The 21,296-nt window shown below is 42.5% G+C and overlaps 1 protein-coding gene across 4 annotated transcripts; it reads right to left on the minus strand.

The window, feature by feature from the left end:
• LOC109716824 (probable 2-carboxy-D-arabinitol-1-phosphatase) lies at positions 11,504–17,192 on the minus strand. Of its 4 annotated transcripts, XM_020242406.1 has the most exons (8): positions 16,955–17,183; positions 15,997–16,003; positions 14,729–14,957; positions 13,301–13,420; positions 13,073–13,172; positions 12,216–12,355; positions 12,034–12,113; positions 11,504–11,802 (listed from the first exon to the last, which is right to left on the minus strand). In XM_020242406.1, the coding sequence occupies exons 1-8, from the start codon at positions 17,088–17,090 to the stop codon at positions 11,676–11,678; spliced, it is 939 nt and encodes a 312-aa protein (XP_020097995.1). In that variant the 5' UTR covers positions 17,091–17,183; the 3' UTR covers positions 11,504–11,675. The 4 variants fall into 4 exon arrangements, with proteins under 4 accessions (XP_020097995.1, XP_020097996.1, XP_020097997.1 ...); XM_020242407.1 differs by lacking the exon at positions 13,073–13,172 and having other exon boundaries at positions 12,216–12,359; XM_020242409.1 differs by lacking the exon at positions 12,034–12,113 and having other exon boundaries at positions 11,667–11,802; positions 16,955–17,192.

Here is a 21,296-nt window from a genome sequence, read left to right on the forward strand (position 1 = left end):
AGCCGCAGCTTTTTTCTTCTTCCTTTTCATCTCCTCCACCATCTCCCTCCTTGTCTTCTTTGGCTGAGGGTGGTGCTGGGCACTCCCCTCCCTCTGGCCCCTCGTCGGTACTTCCCCCGAAGTCCCGGCGACCCTCCCTATCCACTATTGCCACCCCCGACCGCGGCCGCCGTGCTGTAGCCACCCTGCTGCCACCTCGGGGGGATCTTGGCCGAGCCGACTTGCAACCTCTCTACTCACGCCGCCGTCGCCTGAGGCCGCCCCTGCTGCCTCCCTTGTAACCCTAGTGACCCTTTCCGCCGGTCATCGCCGTCCCTGCGGGCCATAGACATCGCCTTTAGCAGCCAGCGGCCTCCCCAGATCTGCTCGGGCCGAGGGTGAAGCCAAGCTTCTCCTCGCGCCACCGCCACCTGGGATCAGCCGCGCCGGTTCCCTCTAGCCTCCGGCAGTTCTCCACCGTCGCCCCTGAGCTCCTCGCCGGTCGTCGTTGCCGCCATTACTCCTGAACCCGAACCCTAGCCGGTGCGGGCTCGGGTTGCTNCCGCGCTCGATCGTCGCGCTCACCAGGCCCGATGCGAGCGCCAGACATTGGGCAGCCCTCGGACGCCCTATCATCCCCGCCGGAGATCGGCGTACTGTCGAAGAACTCAACGAAGATCAGCATGCCCATCGCTGACTGCGTTCGGTCGGTGCGCTCACCAGGCCCGATGCAAATCACTGACGTTGGGCAGCCCCCGGTCGCCCAATCATCCCCGCCGGCGATCTGTGTACCGGCAGAGAACACAGCGAAGATCGCTGCTCCACTGGTTCGCCTGGTGGTCGGTGACTCGGTGAACTCTCTGATCCGACTTCATCGATTCCGCCTTCGTCCTCGCCAGTTACCTGCTCGTTCATCCCATGATCATTAATTGCCTGATTGTCAGGCCGTTCCATGCCTCCCTGCTAGTTACCATTACCGTTCCCTTCCTATGGTGGGCTTGGTGGATAGCCTCTAGCTCCGTCGACAGCCCACTCTCAGCTTTCGAGATGTACCACCATAAGAAAACGTTCCTCTCCCAACACGATCGACAGATTCTGCGGGATGTCGGTCAGTGTGCTCAGCATGATCTGACATTGGAATGCCAGGAGATCCGTCATCGCCTTCGTCGCCTCATCAACCTTGACGAACCTTCCGAACCCACACACTATCGCCACAACTCTGGCAACAGTCCAGCATTCAAAGGGTAGGTTAATCAACCTGAACCACGCTCGGAAGCCCATACGGTGTGGTTGCGCGTCCCGGTATGGGCCCTAGGCAAAACAACGCAGCCAGAAGCCGTCCAAGGTGAGAATTTCCCTCCTAGCGATCACTTCCGCAGACACCCACTCCGGTAGGAAGATTGCGAAGTTGCGTTCCCGAAAACAGGCAACGGCAAAATCTTGGGTGTATCCTCCGAACCGTCGTGCCAGTGCGTTCGCGATGGTCCGGGTGGGATCCGGACCTAAGTTCGCCGGCTGGATCACATCGGCCAACACTACTTTCCGTCGTTGTTCCCTCACTCGCAGAAATTCCTCTGTATACGGGACATACACTCCCGGCGTACGTTCCCATCACTGCAGCACCCTGTTCATCCTTTCTCTAGCTAAATTAACTTTTTCCTTGCAGGTAGATGCTCGGTGCCCGGATCTACGGCACCTAACGCACTTGACAGGGTCTCGACAGTCGGCTATCCAGTGGTCCGAAGTTAGGCACCAGAAGCACTTTCCGCCACGCCTTCTGCTCGTGTTATTTTTGGCACTTCGGCTGAAGGAGTGCTGAGTTTTGGATGGTGAATTGGAAGGTTGTGATCCCGACCCCCTGAAGAGCACCTCTTTATAAGACCTTGCCTCAATAAATTCTGATTTACACCTTCCACCTACCCTCCTGTCACTTCTTGTCCATGAATCTCTAGGTGGATCTCCTACATCTTCCCCCCTCCTCTTTGCAACTCAGTAGTAACTCCTTCCCCTAAACCTCGAGTCGTGGTAATTCCAGAATCAAGAAAGGTCGAGTCTTCACCCTAATGAGGTCCTTGCCCACCAGTAAATTCCTACCAACCTCGTCTGCCCAAACCACTCTCTTCACGACTTTTTTTTTCTTCCTATCTTCCTGTACCGACCTCCTCTCCTATGCTACTTTCTTCCCCAAACACGTCGCCATTCCGAGTCAAGTTCAAGAAGGGGTGCTTTTAATACTAAAACCCAAAACTATATACATATAAACACTAGGCGAAAGAATTTTTACATTTGAATAGAGATGAAACTAACACGTAGCAGTGGATCGAGACTACTCAATGAAGCCTCACTGGGAGCTCCCCACTGAAGTTTCTTTCCCCACATACTGCTATAAGAGTGAGGTCGCTCACAGATGGACCAAAATAATATTAAAATTCATATCGAGAAATATTTTAGCTATAATTAGATATAGATCTCCAGCTTCAGAAAAAAAGAAAAAGAAAAACTTCAAATACCCCCCTTACGATTTAGCCTTTTATCACTTTACTACTTTGTGATTTAAAGTATATCATTTTAATATATGTGATTTTATTTTTCTCTTTCCTTCGGTCTTTTCGTTAACTTCTCTATTAAAGCATATAGACAAAACTTCATATACCTCCCATGTGATTTGCCGAATTTTTATTTTAGTACTTCGTATTTTTAATTTTATAGTCGGTTTAACAAAAAGGTTAATGAAAGGGGTAACAAACGAGAAAATGAAAATCAGATAATATTAAAGTGATACACTTTAAATTATAGAGTTTAAGAAAGTGGTAAACCACATGAGAGGGTACTTAAAGTTTTTTCAAAAAAAAAAAAAACTTATTCCTTCCTATACTAAGTATACAAATACATTAGCAAGTAAAAAAAGAAAAAAAAAATAGGAGATAGCAAGCCCGAGCGTACAACTCAAATGAGCAGGATTAGTTTGACGGTCTACCATTCAGCTTCGCTTGGGATTGCGAAAAGTATATGTAAGGACCGAGATTTTGGCAGTATAGCTAAACTCTCTGTTGATGATATTTTTGTGTGTATTTTAATTACAAAAGCACTCGTCAAGTTTCGAAAGAAAATGAGTTTGAATGGAAAAGTTACGCGACTTTTACTTTTCACTTAAAGTAAATAGTAACTCGGATTTTCGGAGAGGCCAAGGTGTAGAGATGGCTTCTGACGCGTATCGGACTCCGTTCATAGCGATCCAATAGCTCGTTTTTAATGGTTCGACTATTTTGGAACCAATGGCGCTGACGGATTTTAGGTTTTACGCACGGTTTTTGAGAAAACTGGAGATACATATATTCTATGTATTTGTATGTCGTTTTGTCTATTTGAGAGAGATTGCATTTTGTCGTGAATCTGGGACCGAACCAGGCAAACCAAAATCGTGAGTTTGTTGTCTCTGTCGTGTTGATCGTACTATGCGATCCGTTCGCAAATCTGACGGACGGATCTTCTGATATCGTGCGTCGATCGAGGAGGGGACTTAGATGGCAAAACGATAATTTTGTGAAAAGCTCGACATTTTATGTTCCGTTTTACATGAAATTGGCTTTGGGGGTATGTTCGCACGTTTTACCAGCTCTGTGAGGGACTCTGTTAAAAATATCCGAGTTTGGAGGACTTTTGCGCAAATCGAGCACTTGTATATATAGCCTTCTAGGGTTTGCACCATGCAAACCCTAGCCCCCTTTAGCTCCCAGCTAACCTAGCTGCCCCTCCTCCCTCACCTCGAGTGCCGCGCACCTCCCGGCCACCGTCGACCGAGCCTCGGCCGGCCAGCCATAGCCGCAGCTTTTTTCTTCTTCCTTTTCATCTCCTCCACCATCTCCCTCCTTGTCTTCTTTGGCTGAGGGTGGTGCTGGGCACTCCCCTCCCTCTGGCCCCTCTCCGGTACTTTCCCCGAAGTCCCGGCGACCTTCCCTATCTACTGTTGTCGCCCCCAACCGCGGCCGCCGTGCTATAGCCACCCTGCTGCCACCTCGGGGGATCTTGGCCGAGCCGACTTGCAACCCCTCTACTCACGCTGCCGCCGCCTGAGGCCGCCCCTACTGCCTCCCTCGGAACCCCGGTGAACCTTTCCGTCTGTCGTCGCCGTCCCTGCGGGCCACAGTCGCCGCCTCTAGCAGCCAGCGGCCTCCCTAGATCTCCTCGGGCCGAGGGTGAAGCCAAGCTTCTCCTCGCGCCGCCACCGCCACCTGGGATCAGCCGCGTCGGTTCCCTCTGGCCTCCGGCAGTTCTCCACCGTCGCCCCTGAGCTCCCCGCCGGTCGCCGTGGCCGCCATTGCTCCTGAACCCGAACCCTAGCCGGTGCGGGCTCGGGTTGCTCCAGCACCGCCGCCGCCGCCTCCCGCCACCGGCCGGCTCGAGCACCGGCCTTCCCCCGTCGACTGCACCCGTCTGCCGCCGGTGGACCCGCCGCCGGCCGTGCCCTAGCTTCTACTACTCCGGTAATCTTAGTCTAGGGCTTTTGATTACTGTTTTGGGTTGCGCATGCTTTTCCGGCGATTTGAGGCTGTCCCGATGGCTCTGGAGGTGAGCACGGTGATCCCTGGTCAGTGTTGATCACAGTGCTCACCTCACTTAGGATCAGTGATTGCCGAAACTGTATTTTCGACGCAGTTTTCCCCCAGTGCGCGCGCTGTTCCTGAATGTTTGGGTCGCTCCCACGCCTCCCACATTGAGCCGTTGTGCTCCGAATCATGAGCACGGTCTTCGGAACGTCGAGACCTGTCAGTATGTGTCTCGGCGGACCTCGGAAGTCTTCGGTTTGCATTAACAAGCCACAAAATCACCTGATTTACATAAAATGATAGAATTTTATGTAAATGTAGGGACTTTTATGCAATTGTGCATCTTGTGGTACTGTGGGCAGTACGTAGTGTTTGTGGTGACCTCTGGACTTATTGTCCAAGGTCCGATAGCCTTCGTGGAAATCAAAAGTCGATTTCGATGCGTTTTTCAGTAAAATTCGTTGGCGGAACGCGGTTTCAGTTCGGATTTCATCCAACGGTGTTTGTTTGCCCTAAGAGTTGTCGCTGAGCCTTGTCGGCTAGTCACCATCATCATATCGTGGGTTCGGAGATAACGGGTGAGCGACGGTGGGTTCCGGTGTCGAAATTGACACTTCCGGAAACCCAGATCCGAACAATTATCCGACGATAATTGTTTGTTTGTGTTATCTTGTGTTTGCTGCCAAGACATCCAAATCGATGTGTTTTGTGGCAGCGGGTGATTTGTGGCATGATTCAGTTAGTTTCTGGACACTTAGTGGGTCCCGATGGCGTCCCGGTGTGATTTTCAAGACTTTTGGTGAGTTACGGTGATCGATTTTAGGAAACCGATTTTGAAAATTTGTATGGGGTTCGTGAGTCGTGTATTTTGGATTTGTGGGTTGGATACTGACCCAGTGGATCTTCGTAGGTTCGGTTGACTTGTGGTACACCCAGGTTTCCAACGTGATTGTGATAGGTGGGTGCTTTGAGCTGGTAGTCGGTGAGATCGTTTCGCTTTCGTCTCCTTTACTCTTGTAGAGACATGTCAGTTGCTTTTGTTTATCATTCGTATCTATATCTTATTGATTGCATGACAGTAGTTGTTGATAGACATGTAGAGCAGGCTTGCATATGTTGTATATCTGTAGACCTTGGGTCCAGACAACACATTGACTCCTTTGTCGTGTGTTTCGATCTAGTTGATCGTGGTTTGGCGTTGTACGCCCTTACATCTGGTTTCGACCAAGGCACCGATTTTCTTGCTGGTTTTCGTATTGAATATATTAGTATGATTTAGTCACAGTATTGTGTATTCTAGACACCGGTTGGTTTGGCCACTAATCAGGAGGTGTACGTATCCGGATAGGTCGTCGGTGGGCGCATGAATCAATGTCAGTGTATACTCTGTGACAGGCAACACTTGAGGTCTGCGGACCAATATGGCAGCACCAGATTGGGTTTGATTTTAGATTATATACCCTTGAGGCATCTGTTTCAGTTGAGTTGTTGATACAGTAGTAGTTGGTTCTTACTCATTTACTATCTTGTTTCTAGTACTACTGTAGTTGCTCTTATATCATACCATGTACATATCTATTGTTCTATCTCCTTTGTTTTTCAGTAAATACGATTTGCCTTCGTGGCTCTGTCGTACCCATTTTTTCAGGTGATTCGGGCAAGGAGTTGGCTTTTGGACCGACGGGAGGACGTTCTAGCTAGCCTGCAGTAACGACCGTCATCCGGATTACTTTAATTTTCGCCTCTAGTAATTTAAATAATTAAATGGTTTAGTTAAATGATCCCTTGAATATTTGAATGTTTGTGAGTTTGTTTGAGTTGGTGATTTCTATTATGCATGCGATTGGAGATTTGTGGATCTGTGGTTTTGGTTTTATAGATAATTGGTTCTAGGATTTGTATATTTATGCATCGTAGTTTTCTACTCATTGAGATAGTCGGTTTTCAAAATGGAGTTTTCGAGTAGAAAACAGTTTTAAAAAGTTTTTGAATGGTTTTTATGAATAATTAAATAGAGTTTAAAGACAAAACTTTCGAGTGGGGAGCACTCTTAAATAGGATGACTGTTGTACTGTGCATCGTATCATCCAGTGCCTAAGGAGTGCTTAAAGGCATGCATCATCTCTAAGAATCGCTAGCTGTATGTGGCGAGGCAGCAAGGCGGAGGAGGGCGAAGCAACAGAAGAGAGGGCAGAGCGTATTTTTGGCATAAAAAGATATTTTATAACGGAACCCTAACGGATCATTAACGGTAGGGGGTGAAGTGAATATTTTTTATTTTACAAGGGGGCAAAGTGTAGATTTTTAAATGACGGATGGAAAAGTGAAAAATTTGGTTTTGACAGAAATTNCCCTAGCTTCTACTACTCCGGTAATCTTAGTCTAGGGCTTTTGATTACTGTTCTGGGTTGCGCATGCTTTTTCGATGATCCGAGGCTGTCCCGATGGCTCCGGAGGTGAGCACGGTGATCCCTGGTCAGTGTTGATCACAGTGCTCACCTCACTTAGGATCAGCGATTGCCGAAACTATATTTTCGACACAGTTTTTCCTGAGTGCGCGCGCTATTCGCTGAATGTTTGGGTCGCACCCACGCCTCCCACAGTGAGCCGTTGTGCTCCGAATCATGAGCACGGTCTTCGAAACGTCGAGACCTGTCAGTATGTGTCTCGGCGGACCTCGGAAGTCTTCGGTTTGCGTTAACAAGCGACAAAATCATCTGATTTACATAAAATGATAGGATTTTATGTAAATGTAGGGACTTTTATGCAATTGTGCATCTTGTGGTACTGTGGGCAGTACGTAAGTGTTTGTGGTGACCTCTAGATTGATTGTCCAAGGTTCGATAGCCTTCGTGGAAATCGAAAGTCGATTTCGATGCGTTTTTCAGTAAAATTCGCCGGCGGAACGCGGTTTCGGTTCGTATTTCATCCAACGGTGTTTGTTTTCCCTGAGAGTTGTCGCTCAGCCTTGTCGGCTGGTCACCATCGTCATATTGTGGGTTCGGAGATAACGGGTGAGCGACGGTGGCTTCCAGTGTCGAAATTGACACTTCCTGGAATCCGGATCCGAACAATTATCCGACAATAATTGTTTGTTTGTGTTATCTTGTGTTTGCTGCCAAGACATCCAAATCGATGTGTTTTGTGGCAGCAAGTGATTTGTGGCATGAGTCAGTTAGTTTCGGGACACTTAGTGGGTCCCGATGGCGTCCCGGTGTGATTTTCGGGACTTTCGGTGAGTTACGGTGATCGATTTTAGAAAACCTATTTTGGAAATTTGTATGGGGTTCGTGAGTCGCGTATTTTGGATATGTGGGTTGGATACTGACCCAGTGGATCTTCGTAGGTCCGGTTGACTTGTTGTACACCCAGGTTTCCAACGCGATTGTGACAGGTGGGTGCTTTGAGCTGGTAGTCGGTGAGATCGTTTCACTTTCCTCTCCTTTACTCATGTAGAGACATGTCAGTTGCTTTTGTTTATCATTCATATCTATATCTTATTGATTGCATGACAGTAGTTGTTGATAGACATGTAGAGCAGGCTTGCATATGTTGTATATCTGTAGACCTTGGGTCCAACCAACACATTGACTCCTTTGTCGTGTGTTTCGATCTACTTGATCGTGGTTTGGCGTTGTACGCCCTTACATCTGGTTTCGGCCAAGGCACCGATTTTCTTGCTAGTTTTCGTATTGAGTATATCAGTATGATTTAGTCACAGCATTGTGTATTCTAGACACCGGTTGGTTTGGCCACCAACCAGGAGATGTACGTATCCGGATAGGTCGTCGATGGACGCATGAATCAATGTCAGTGTATACTTTATGACAGGTAACGCTTGAGGTCTGCGGACCAATATGGCAGCACCAGATTGGGTTTGATTTTGGATTATATACCCTTGAGGCATCTGTTTCAGTTGAGTTGTTGATACAGTAATAGTTGGCTCTTACTCATTTACTGTAGTTGCTCTTATATCATACCATGTACATATCTATTGTTCTATCTCCTTTGTTTTTCAGTAAATACGATTTGCCTTCGTGGCTCTGTCGTACCCATTTTTTCAGGTGACTCAGGCAAGGAGTTGGCTTTTGGACTGACGGGAGAACGTTCTAGCTAGCCTGCAGTAGTGACCGTTATCCGGGTTACTTTTATTTTCGTTTCTAGTAATTTAAATAATTAAATGGTTTAGTTAGATGATCCCTTGAATGTTTGAATGTTTGTGAGTTTGTTTGAGTTGGTGATTTCTATTATCCATGCGATTAGAGATTTGTGGATCTGTGCTTTTGGTTTTATAGATAATTAGTTCTAGGATTTGTATATTTATGCATTGTGGTTTTCTGCCCATTGAGATAGTCGGTTTTCAAAATGAAGTTTCCGAGTAGAAAATAGTTTTAAAAAGTTTTTGAATGATTTTTATAAATAATTAAATAGAGTTTAAAACCAAAACTTCCGAATGGGAAGCACTCTTAAATAGGATGACTGTTGTACTGTGCAGCGTATTATCCAGTACCTAAGCAGTGCTTAGAGGCATGTATCATCTCTAAGAATCGCTAGCTGTATTTGGCGAGACAGCAAGGCGGAGGAGGGCGAAGCAACAGTAGAGAGGGCGGAGCGTATTTTTGGCATAAAAAGATATTTTATAACGGAACCCTAACGGATCATAAACGGTAGGGGGTGAAGTGAATATTTTTTATTTTACAATGAGGCAAAGTGTAGATTTTTAAATGACAGATGGAAAAGTGAAAATTTTGATTTTGACAGAAATTTTTTTTTGTAATTTAACCAAATATATTCCTTGTCTATTTCCTATCAACTCAATCTTTTGAATGATATTGTGCGAGAGCTAATTCTAATTAAATCTCTTCCTTTTATGCGAATGCTAGCCTGGGCCACCTCGGCGTCTTCAACACAAGAATACCAGGCCAGGGTACGCATATCTGAATTGGCATTAATTGGACACACTGATCTTTGCAATAATAAAAATCATTATTTCATATTTCATTCTAGTGCGACTTGGCTCAACGTGGATAGATAGAGGCCTCGTTTGGATGTAGGAATTAGATATTCTGATAACTTATTAAAAAAAATTTCTTATATGATTGAAAGCGAGGAGTTTTTTTTTTTTCTTTACTCGAAAGACCTGTGTTATAATAACTTGTCCAGTAATAATATAATCAATACATAAATTTTCTTATTCATAATTTGATTGAATAGTACATTTTGTTTATATGATAATTTATTTTATTTTAGAAAAATGAATTGGAAGTAAAATACAATATTTCATTTTGGACATTGGACCGCACTTTTCATTTTAGAGGCTTATTCTTACTTTGCAGTTGAAATAGAAAAGGAACGTCTAGTAAAATCTATCTTTACATAGGGCTGGCAAATGAATGAGCCGGCTCGTGTTTAGCTCGATATTCAGCTCGCTCGTGCTTGACTCGAAATTAATTAATAAGTTGAGCTTGAGTATTACTCGGCTCTCTCGAAGTAGGCTCGAAAAGCTCGAATATATATATATATAGGCTGGGGCTACTATACTCATATGAGTATAGAGCTCTTTGTACTCATAACTTTTCGGCCGTTCGGATGAAAAAATATGCGGTTAGGATGAGAGTGATTACGGTTAGGTTAATAGTGGACCCCCTAGGGTTGAGTGGGTGATTGATTGAAATAGTATAATCTAACGGGTGAAAATGATTAAAAGGTAGATCAAACGGTAAAAAACTTATGAATACAAGAGCCTCTATACTCATAAGAGTATAGTAGCCGGACTCATATATATATATATATATATATGCTGAGTATAATATTGCTAGCCCATAAAAACAATCCAATAGACAAACAAAAGGGCAAAGTTTTACTAAATGTACACTCTCTTCCTCTTTTTTTTTCACAAAGCTCTAAATCCCTAATCTCTCTCTCTCTCTCTCTCTCTCCAAGCCTGAAGCCCTCCAAATTACCAAGTAATAACATGCGCCGATCATTGCCTACCTCGCCATTAATTGTGTGCTTGAGAAAATATACAAAATATTTTTAAGGTTTATTGTTTATACAAAATTTTGATTTTAGTTATATATGATTGGATAGTTTAATCCAATATTTACCTATATAATTTATTTATTTTTTGACCACATAAATAAAAAGGAATAATATAGAGATTGAAGGCGGAAGAGAAGACATGCAAGGCTGAAAAGATTAGATATCCAACTCATAAGTTATTTTTCTTATATTATAATACCGTATTTTATATAATTATTTTGTATTTTGAACTATTAGACATACTTTTATATTAAATTGTAGATAATGTTCTATACAAACTAAACTATTGATCGTACGATGTTGAGAATTTCAAGCGGCTCGTTCAGGACTCGAGCTCGCTCGACTCAAAATTAGACTCGCTCGAGCTCGGCTCGAATTAATTTCAAGCCAAACTTGAGCCTAAATTTAGGCTCGAAATTAATTTTAAGCCGAATTTGAGCTGAGATAAGCTCGCTCGAGCTCGGCTCGTTTCCGCCCCTATCTTTACATGCCCCAAACAAAAATTAATGCCTTTCAATCGGACGTGCATTACTGGCATGACATTTTTGCTGTAAAATTTTGAGATACTTTGCCCCTCTATGAGCGGTCAATTGTTTATTACATGTAAGCCCTATTATGATGCATAAACATCTTATTCAATATACCTCTTTTGTTTACTCGAGAAGCATGCAGCATTTCATAAATAAGAAGTGTGATCAAATGTCCAAAATAGATATCATGTTCAACCTTCATTTTTTTTTTTCGGAACAAAATATATTACTTCATGGATAAAAAATACTACCTAGCCAAATCATAGATGTCAAAATCTTTCTACAAGAAAAAACTTTAAAAAAAAATTAAAATAAAATCCTCATACCAAACAGGGATATCTTATCCTGACATCAAAACAGGGCCATAGCTGAACAATTATCTTGCGTCACAAAATTCATGATGAATTCGCTGGAATATCTCTTCTAGAGTGAAAATTTTGTAGATTGTGATTACTGAGTTCACTAGGGAAATGCCATCTTGTTCTTGTACAGTGTTATGATATTTACCATGATTAAAATTTCTGGCATACAAAGAATAACTTGATATGTAAAGAGACTTCAAACATACAAAATCACTCTAGAATTGATACACATGATTGCTATACATATGGGCTGTCATATTCAGGGATTGAAGCATAGCTTCTCCCCGTTTGTTGATAGTAAAAGTAGAAATGCCGCCATTATTCACATCGATGGATCGAAACCTACATCATAACGAAAGTTTCAATATTTACTAATAAAAAATTTACGCCCTTCACGGCAACAAATATTTCACAAGAACCTCAGATATTTCCTATTATCAGGGACCGAATTTAGTACGAAGATGCTTCAAGGATTAATTTGTTTAGATTTGCGAAATATTTGTAACCTTTGAGGCTCTAGTGTTAGAGAACAATAAATCGCACACATTGGAGATTACGAGCACTTGAACTTACCTCTCTGGACCTAGTCCAAGAGCTGTACAGATGAGGGCTCGCAAAATGGACTTATGAGTAACTACCAAAAAGCTCTCTCCCTGATTTTTTTTTTTTTTTTTAAATAAACGAAGAAATATTTGTAAGCTCTAGAAGCTATTAGTAGTCTTCAGAATGAATTTGGAAGGGTCACAAGTACATACCGGTGAGAACAAAATTTCTTTCCAAGCTTCTCTTGCAGTTCCCCACAACCTTCGTATAGGATAAACACCTTCGACATGAAAATTAGCAGGATCTTCTCTCCATTTGGTATACAATTCTGGGTATTTCTTCTTAGCATCCGCTGCCTCCAAGTACCAAACATCGTTACATATGATAGATAGTTATTGAAACAAAAGAAAGGAGCCCTTGCATACGTATTCCTACAAAATAATCTATTGACATATATACTTTGACACCCCAATAGTTCCACATCAAATAGAAACGGGGTTGTGATTAGATATATGGGAGATCATGGACCATAGTAATAATAACTAAACTTAAGTATTTTCGGCCGATAGTTTGCACTCAATGAGTTATTATTACTAATAGACCGGATTGTTACAATTGGCATCAGAGCCGGTTCACCAGTCGGAAATGTGAGATGGGCCTCACATCGCCAAATGATCTTGAGCTGTATGTGCCCACATCGGATGGGAACGGAACTATAATTTGATATATAAGAGATCATGGACCATAGTAATAATTACTAGGCATAAGCACTTTGGGCCGGTAGTTTGCACCCAACAAGTTATTAAAAGAAAAGAAGGAGCCCCTGCATACGTATTCCTGCAAAATCAGTTGTTGACATATATGCCTAGCGCAAGTTCGTGCAAAAAAACCCTTAAGTTGGGAAGTCATTGAATTCATAAGAGGAAGTTGGTCTTGAATTAGAGAGGCCTTAGAGACATGAGTTCTGTAATAGCAAGAGTACGTACGTAGAAAAAGGTTTTGAAGGGCATATATGAAATTTCAGATTTTGCAGGGGCATATGTTTAAATAGACAATTTAGCATCCATACCATTTGTCATGCCTTCGAGAAAAAATAGATGTGCCTCTTTCAATGAATCAAGAAAAATTAGTGGTTGCTCGCGTCCATGCCATATAAGTTCAGCAGTAGACTGCATTAAAAACCTATTGGTAGAGAATGATGAATTTGCAAACCAATTTGTGGCGAATTTCTTCCGAAGGATGGAAAAAAAAACAATGGAAGATTTTCAGGTTCAAAATTGAGGCTCAAAGTCCAAACCTTTGCTCTTGAGATAGGACTAGAGAAGCAGATGTCAAAGTTCATATTGATCAATGCATTACAGCATCTCTCAGCTTGCATGGCTCCAGTTTCTGTTAATATGGACAAATCTGAACTTCCCTAGATAACAATGGTAATCTAGTCACCAAAGTCCAAATATTACTTTCAAGAAGTTCTGCAAGTCAACAATATACAAAGCAAGTATTTAAGTACTCATTAACACGGGCCGTATCTACCGTACTGTAACGTGCCAATAAGATACTGGCACGATACAGCCTCCGTGACGATGGCACAGTTCAAAACCCTTTTTACTTTAAATTAGTAATAATTTTTTCAATACAGTTCAAAAGATTTGACAAAGATACATAATAAGCAACTAAAAAATTTTGTTGCTAAAGAAAATAAGTTTTTTATATCATTATGTGTCAGCACACATGTATTTTTTGTGACCGGCATGCATAGGGACGATCCGGTATGCACCGTGCCATATCGTGCCAACAAGCTTACGGCACAATCCCGTGCCACGACACTTAAATCCTTAATACAAAGTTCATCATAGAATGAATAACTACTGTTGAAAAGATTTCTTCTTTGAATAAGTTGAAATTGTTAAATGATTGACATGATTCTGTATGAAGCAATGATGCGAAGGTCAAAATGGACTCTAGTGTTCCCTAGGTACCAAACATGGTAAGAGAGTATTTGGAATGTTAAAGAAGAAAATAATGCCCAAATGTCCACATAGAATAATTATCACATTTTTAGACAGCAATCATGTCAGCCTGATTCTCTTACTAACTTCTTATGTATGTAAACATCTATAACTACCTCTGAGAGCCAAATTCTAGCTGCAAGACAGAAGATGTCAACTTAACAAGAAAATCTTTGACAAAGTATTTAATGATTGGCATTCAAGCCTTCCAGCATGAAAAAGACCAAGAACATCTAATTCAATTGGACTAACAGACACACTAACTGGTAAGTTCATAACTATCTATATACATATGAGGAAAACATTATTTTCAGGACAACTTCATTTACTAAGGCGACAAACGCAAGCCATTATATTTTTATGATTTTATTAATAGTCAAATCACTCTTAGAAACACAAAATGATATCCTTAGGTTTGAATAAGTGCGAATGACCGTACAGTAAAAATATGATCCATTTGATATGAAATTCATTCTTCCTATGACATATATTTGACAGTTGGACATTTTCTGTCGAATTTTCATTGCAGGCATTGTATAGATGGAAGTTATATTATTTAAGGTATGACAATTGAATACAGTTGAAAGAGGCACTACAGTTGGAAGCATTATCAGATACACTAGATGAGATTAGAAGCTAGGAATCAACTTAAATGAGAGAACTGAACATTGCTTTAACTGTTATAGATTATAAAAGTCTTTGTGAAAAATACCAACCTGAACACGACTTTCCTCATTCCAGGAGCTCAATCCATGTCTCACAAGAGTAACCTTCTTCGCAGAAGACAAGAGCTCATTTGTAAGTGAGGTTGTTGCTCCTTTGAAGTCATAAGCAGCACCAGTCATCGAAACTTCGCTTTCTGGTGGGCTCTCTGTGGATACATTGTTGATGATCTCCGTGGATACATTGTTGATACTACAATGGACTAGGGTTATGAGATTTCTTGATATATATGAACCTTATAAACAAAATGTTATTAAGTCTATCGTAATCTAAAAAAACCATAATAACCTATTTAACGAAGACTAAAACACCAAGGAAACTCCAGTTTTATGTATGGTGTCAGACAATAACCTTTGTGTCATGAACAGAAGAGGCGGTTACTTATAAACCACGGAAGAAAACAATGTAATGTTGTTCCACTGCATACTCATCATTAAGTTCGGTACATGACCTTGTTTATTTATCAAGTAACGTCATTTATAACGTAAACGCAATACAAAAAGAATCTACAGAACCTACACAAACCGTGAATTAGAGACATGGAAAGAAGAAAGTACAAAAAATGTGACTACGTCCGTTTGTTNAGTTTAGCTTAAAAATGTTGAATTTTTTTGAGAGAGAAAGGTACGTAGTAAACTACCTGCTTCGTTTATTTTCTTTTAAAACTAAACTGAATAAAAAATGTGAAGCAACTAGATCTCGAACTTGGGATCTAGAATACCAACCATTAAGCCCATAGCCCAACTATACTAGGTACATATCGTCGGTGAAATGTTGGTATTAAGATTAGATGGGTATTGAGGCATTGAAAGGGGAAGAGAAGAGTATGCTTAAGAACCTAAAAGGGGAAAGAAAAGAGTGCCATGTAAAATTAAGAAGTTGCTTAGAGTACAGATTCAAAATAAGCCTTATATGGCCCAAACAGAATATCTTGTTGCCTCATGCTTCTTCTGGCAAAGCATTTATATACAGACATACAACCAAATGTCTAGAAGAGCTCCATATTGATGTTCGTTCAGAAGAATGATAGAAAAGTATATGACCTTGGGCACCACTAGTTTTGATCATAAAGCCAAATCAGTTGTACTAACTATTAACTTGGTGCGTACGAACCAAGTATTTTGCAGCCAGAAAGGGAATGTTAATGTTGAAACATGACAGTTTTAGTCAAGTAGAAGAATATGTCGAAGTTCAAAGCGAAAAAAAAAAAAAAAAAAAAAGAAAAAAAAAAAAACAGAGACCGCCACCCCCCAAGAACAAGTGTTTGCAACTCTGAGTAAAGGAGCTAATTCAAACAAATAACCGAGCTCGAAATATATAAAAGAAGATACGATAGCTCATAGCTTTTAGGAGGAAAGTAGCAGCTAGGCACCTATTTGCCATTCAAAAATCTGTTAGTACTAGCAAGATCATATAAATCAGATTGGATTCCTGGCACATGCCAAATAGCAGTACTTATAAAAAAATAGAAAACAAAAAAACGTAAAGCTGTGAGAACCAGTAAGATAGATATCAAATTCTACTAACTATTTTCGTCACTGGGAGAGTCACTGGTGGCAAAAGACTCCATAGGAAAACAATATCGTTTATAGCTTAAATGAATTACTTATCTCGAACAAGTCAAGTCGACAACATGATGGATGATATCTCAAGTCAAAACAGAAATAACTCAATATTATTACGCTCTATAAGAGAAGAAACGGAGGAGCATGATTGTGTCCAGCTAAATCATGGGAATTGCAGATATCTCAAATACTACTATTTAGAAGACCCTTTTCGCCTGGTTCATGTACAGTACAAGCACTAGCTTCTAATGTATATACAGGCAGCAATCTAACTTATCCTCTCTCCAAAGGGCCCATGCTGTAGGCCCTGTTTCCGTGCGTGAATATCTTATTTAGTATACCATTTTAATTTACACAAAAAATTTATATATTTGGACCATAAGAAGTGCGATCAAATATTTAAAATGAAATATTATATTTAATTTTTAGATCAATTTTTCAGAATAAAATAAATTATCTCGTAGCTGAGATACGCTATCCTATCAAATCATAAATAGCATAACCTTTTAAGAAGTAAAAAAAATCAAACTTTCTGCTTACTATCGTACTAAAAAATTCTTATACCGAATAAGTTATCGTTCCGACGTCCAAACATCCAAAAATGAACCAGGCTAATGTTGGATACAAGGGAAGGGGATGGAGAGGAGGAAGTACCGGAGCAGTTGGGCGGGTAGGAGTTGGAGCAAGAAAAGGAGAAGAGCCGCCGGACGCCGAGAGGCTTCAAGTTGCGGATAGCGAGGATGCCCGGCGGCGGCGGTGCCGCTGCTGCCACCAACGAAGCGCCACCCATTCCAAAGTCCCAGCGCTTTCCGCTGGCCACTAATTCCTCCGCTGTTTCTTTAGAAAGATAGGGCACATTTCAGCTGGAATCACGGATATCCCCAGATGGAAAAAAAAAGTCAAAAAAATGTAAATTTCTTATGTGGCTCTCAAATTATGCTCTTCAAACTTTAATTTATTATAATCCTTAACTTAAATTTTTTTAAATTTAATAATAAAGTCTTACAATAAAATTTAGTTAGTTAAATACTAATAGATTTTTTTTTTTTTAGAGAAAGAGATAGCAAGCTACATACTTCATTCATTAAGACAAATAAATTAGACGTACATGGTGGAAGCAGCTGGGGCCTTCAAAAGGCAAAAAAGCGAAGGCGAAAAACATGGCTAAAAAGACCAAGAATATAGCAAAAAGGGGGAGGGGGACTCAGTCCAAGAGGAGAAGAGAACTGACTCGTTCGGAGCAGTGTGGCGGTTGGGCGTATGTTGTTTCTTTCCGTCCATGCTACCCACCAGATTGCAGCCAGGAGAGTTAGTTCTTTGGCTCGCTTCGCGGTGTCGGAGATATTAGTAGTTGTGATCCACAGGGATGGGGCATCAGTTGAATTATCGACCGTTTCCAGGCATGCCCCATGAAGAAGTAGGTACCGGACGAAAACGCAGCTAACGAAGAGATGGTCGCAGCTTTCGAAGCATATGGCACAGAAGACACAGTGTTGGTCTACTTACATGCCTTTGCTGAGTAATCTATCAACGGTTGGTAGCCGTTTGCGAAGAAGAAGCCAAATGAAGATTTTGATTTTTATTGGAATTTTGAGTCTCCATATGTGTTGGTTCGTCAAGTCTCTCTGCCCTGCGTCAGTAAGAAAGCAGTAGAGAGATTTAACTGAGAATATTTGGTTAGGGGTCCATCGCCATTGGGGTGAGTCCCGACAATCGTTGGGGCTACGATGTTGGAGAAAGTCTTTGAGCATCGTCATTTGTCTGCGGTTTTCGACTGAGTGTACGTGACGTCGCAAAGCCTCTGCAGATGTAGCACCATCTCCAGCCCTTTGAATTCCAGCATCTGGAAACACAGGCCTCCTTGTTCGTAATATTGGTACCGGGCATCAGTTGAATTATCGATCGTTTCCAGGCATGCCCCATGTAGAAGTAGGTGCCGGACGAAAACGCAGCTAACAAAGAGATGGTCGCAACTTTCGGAGCATATGGCACAGAAGATACAGTGTTGGTCTACTGACATGCCTTTGCTGAGTAATCTGTCAATGGTTGGTAGCCGTTTGCGAAGAAGAAGCCAAATGAAGATTTTGATTTTTATTGGGATTTTGAGTCTCCATATGTGTTGATTCGTCAAGTCTCTCTGCCCTGCGTCAATAAGAAAGCAGTATAGAGATTTAACTGAGAATATTTGGTTAGGGGTCCATCGCCATTGGGGTGAGTCCCAGCAATCGTTTGGGCTACGGTGTTGGAGCAAGTCTTTGAGCATCGTCATTTGTCTGCGGTTTTCGACTGAGTGTGACGCCGCAAAGCCTCTGCAGATGTAGCGCCATCTCCAGCCCTTTGAATTCCAGCATCTGGAAACACGGGCCTCCTTGTTCGTAATATTGGTAAAGATATCTGGGAACATGGTGCGTAGAGGGGTTTCTCTGATCCATATGTCAGACCACATCCTGATATGGGTACCGTCGCCTAGTTCGTAGGATACACCATATTTGAACACCTCGCGACATCGAGCAACACTTTTCCACCATTGCGAGTAAGGGACAAAGGTTCTGCCCTCATGTAGTGGTTTGTGTTTGGTGTAGTAGAGAGATTTTATCAGTTTACACCACGGGAGATTAGGTTCCTTGAGGAAGCGCCACCACCATTTGGTTAAGAGGGCCAAGTTCATAGCGTCCATATCTTTGATCCTTAGCCCTCCTTCAGTTTTGCTTTTATAGATAGTTTTCCAACTGACTAGACATGCTCCTCCAGAGATGGTAGAAGTTCCTTTCTAGAAGAACGCTCTTCCGAGGGCCTCGATCCTGTGGAGTACCCACTGTGGTGCTTTGAAAGTAGATAAGTAGAATAGCGGTAACTTGGCGAGAACCGAATTGACGAGAGTGAGTCTTCCTCCTTGAGAGAGAAGTTTGGCTTTCCAACAGTCAATTCTTGCGCTAACGCGATTAATAACCAAGGCCTAATCTTCTTTACGTAATTGTTTGTTGTAAAATGGTAGCCCCAGATATCGGAACGGAAGCTTACCTACTTTGAATCCTGGGATGTTGGCCAGTCTGTCGGCTTTGTGCGCTCGAGATCCCAAATAGTACAGTTCTGATTTATTCCGATTAATCTTGAGTCTAGAGGTCCACTCAAAGATCTTCCAAATAAATTGGAGATTACTCATAAAACATTTCCTGGGTTCACAAAAGAATAGAGTGTCATCGGCGTACTGGAGAAGCACTGTTTCGCAGTCTTCATTTGGGCCAATTCCTCATAGTAGGTTGTTGCTCCTAGCGATTTCGGTCAGCCTGGCTAGGCAATCCGCGACTAAAATAAAGAGATAGGGGGAGAGCGGGTCTCCCTGTCTAAGGCCCTTCCTTGCTTTCAGCCATCTTGTCGAGCTGTCATTGACTAAAATAGCCACTTTGGCATTGCAAATGCATTGTTCGATCCAGGACCACCATTTCTCACTGAAGCCAAGCCATCTCAGAATATTTTGCAAGAATGTCCATCTGACGTTGTCGAAAGCTTTTTCGAAGTCGGCCTTGATATAAACGCATTCCGTGCCGAATTTTGAGCACCAGTTGACTAGTTCACATGTTGTGACAAATGAGTCTGTTAGCAGCCGATCTTTAAAGAAGGCGGATTGGGAAGGGGAGATTATGGATGGTAGAGTGAGCGTGAGTTGGTTGGCAAGCACTTTAGAGATAATTTTTTGGATTCCGCTGATGAGGCTGATCGGTTGAAAGTCAGTTACCGTGCGCGGTCCTTCCTTTTTTGGGATGAGGGACACAAATGAGTAGTCGATGGGTCCCGTAAATAGTTTGTTAGCCTGCAAGTCAAGGAATATGTTGAAGATGTCCTCCTTTACCGTCTCCCAAAAAGTTTGGAAGAAAATAAGGGGATAGCCGTCTGGCTCCGAGGCCTTATCCCTGCCTAGTTGGAAGGTTGCTGTCTTGACTTCCTCAAGAGTGAAAGGGGATGTTAGGGAGTCGGGGTTGCACAGTCTATTAGAGTGGTAGAGGTTGCTCCAATCTCCGTAAGATGGAAGGCTTTCATCCACAAGACCAAATTGGCGTTGAAAAGCATGAAAGAAGTAAGATCTCTTTTCGTCTTCGTGGGTGATTTGCCTCCCTAGTTCGTCCTCAATGACTTCTATGATGTTGCTTCATTTTCGACTGTTAGCCACGGCATGAAAAAATTTAGTGTTTCCATCTCCCTCCTTGAGCCAAAGTTGTTTGGCCCTGGTGTTCCAGAGGATTTCTTCCTCCTTTAAAATAAGCTGCAGTTGCCCTTTGAGGTTGGTCCGTTTATCCAAAGATTCTTGAGACAAGTCAGAGTGTTCCTCTAGGTGGTCGATTCTCTGGAGTTCTTCCTGTATGAGCTTCTTAGTGTGGGATATACTGTGGTAGTTGGACTTGCACCATTCCTTTATCCTTGTTCTGCAGTGCCTGAGCTTAGCAGTTATACTGAGGATGGCTGACTGCTTACAGGGGACTTCGTTCCACCAGCTCGGCACTTTCAAGAGAAAGTCATCCTTGGTGAGCCAAACCCTTTCAAATCGAAATCTTCGCGGCGTGGGTAGGAGTCCGGTAGTGAGAATGATCGGTGTGTGGTCAGAAGTGATCCGCGGTAGAGCCTTGACCTTGCTGAGGGGAAAAGAGAGGTCCCATTCGGTGGAGACGAGGAATCTGTCAAGTTTGGCCAAGGTGGGTTTATGTTGCATGTTAGGCCAGGTGTAGGTTTGGTTCGTCATTGGTAAGTCGATGAGCGCTAGATCTCGGATGAGGTCCGAGAACATTGCCATGAATTTGGAGCTCCAAGGATTTCCTCTTCTTTTAGCTTGGTGTCTGGTGAAATTAAAGTCGCCGTAAATGACCAACTTGTTGGAACATATCCCATTGAGTGTAAGAAGTTCGGCACAAAAATTTTCTTTTCCATCCCAGGTGGGGGGCCCGTAAACGTTAGTGAGATAGAATGTCTTGTTGGTAGGAAGGTGGATTAGGTTGAGAGTGAG

This window comes from Ananas comosus, linkage group 10 (assembly GCF_001540865.1).
Source record: "Ananas comosus cultivar F153 linkage group 10, ASM154086v1, whole genome shotgun sequence".
NCBI lineage: Eukaryota > Viridiplantae > Streptophyta > Magnoliopsida > Poales > Bromeliaceae > Ananas > Ananas comosus.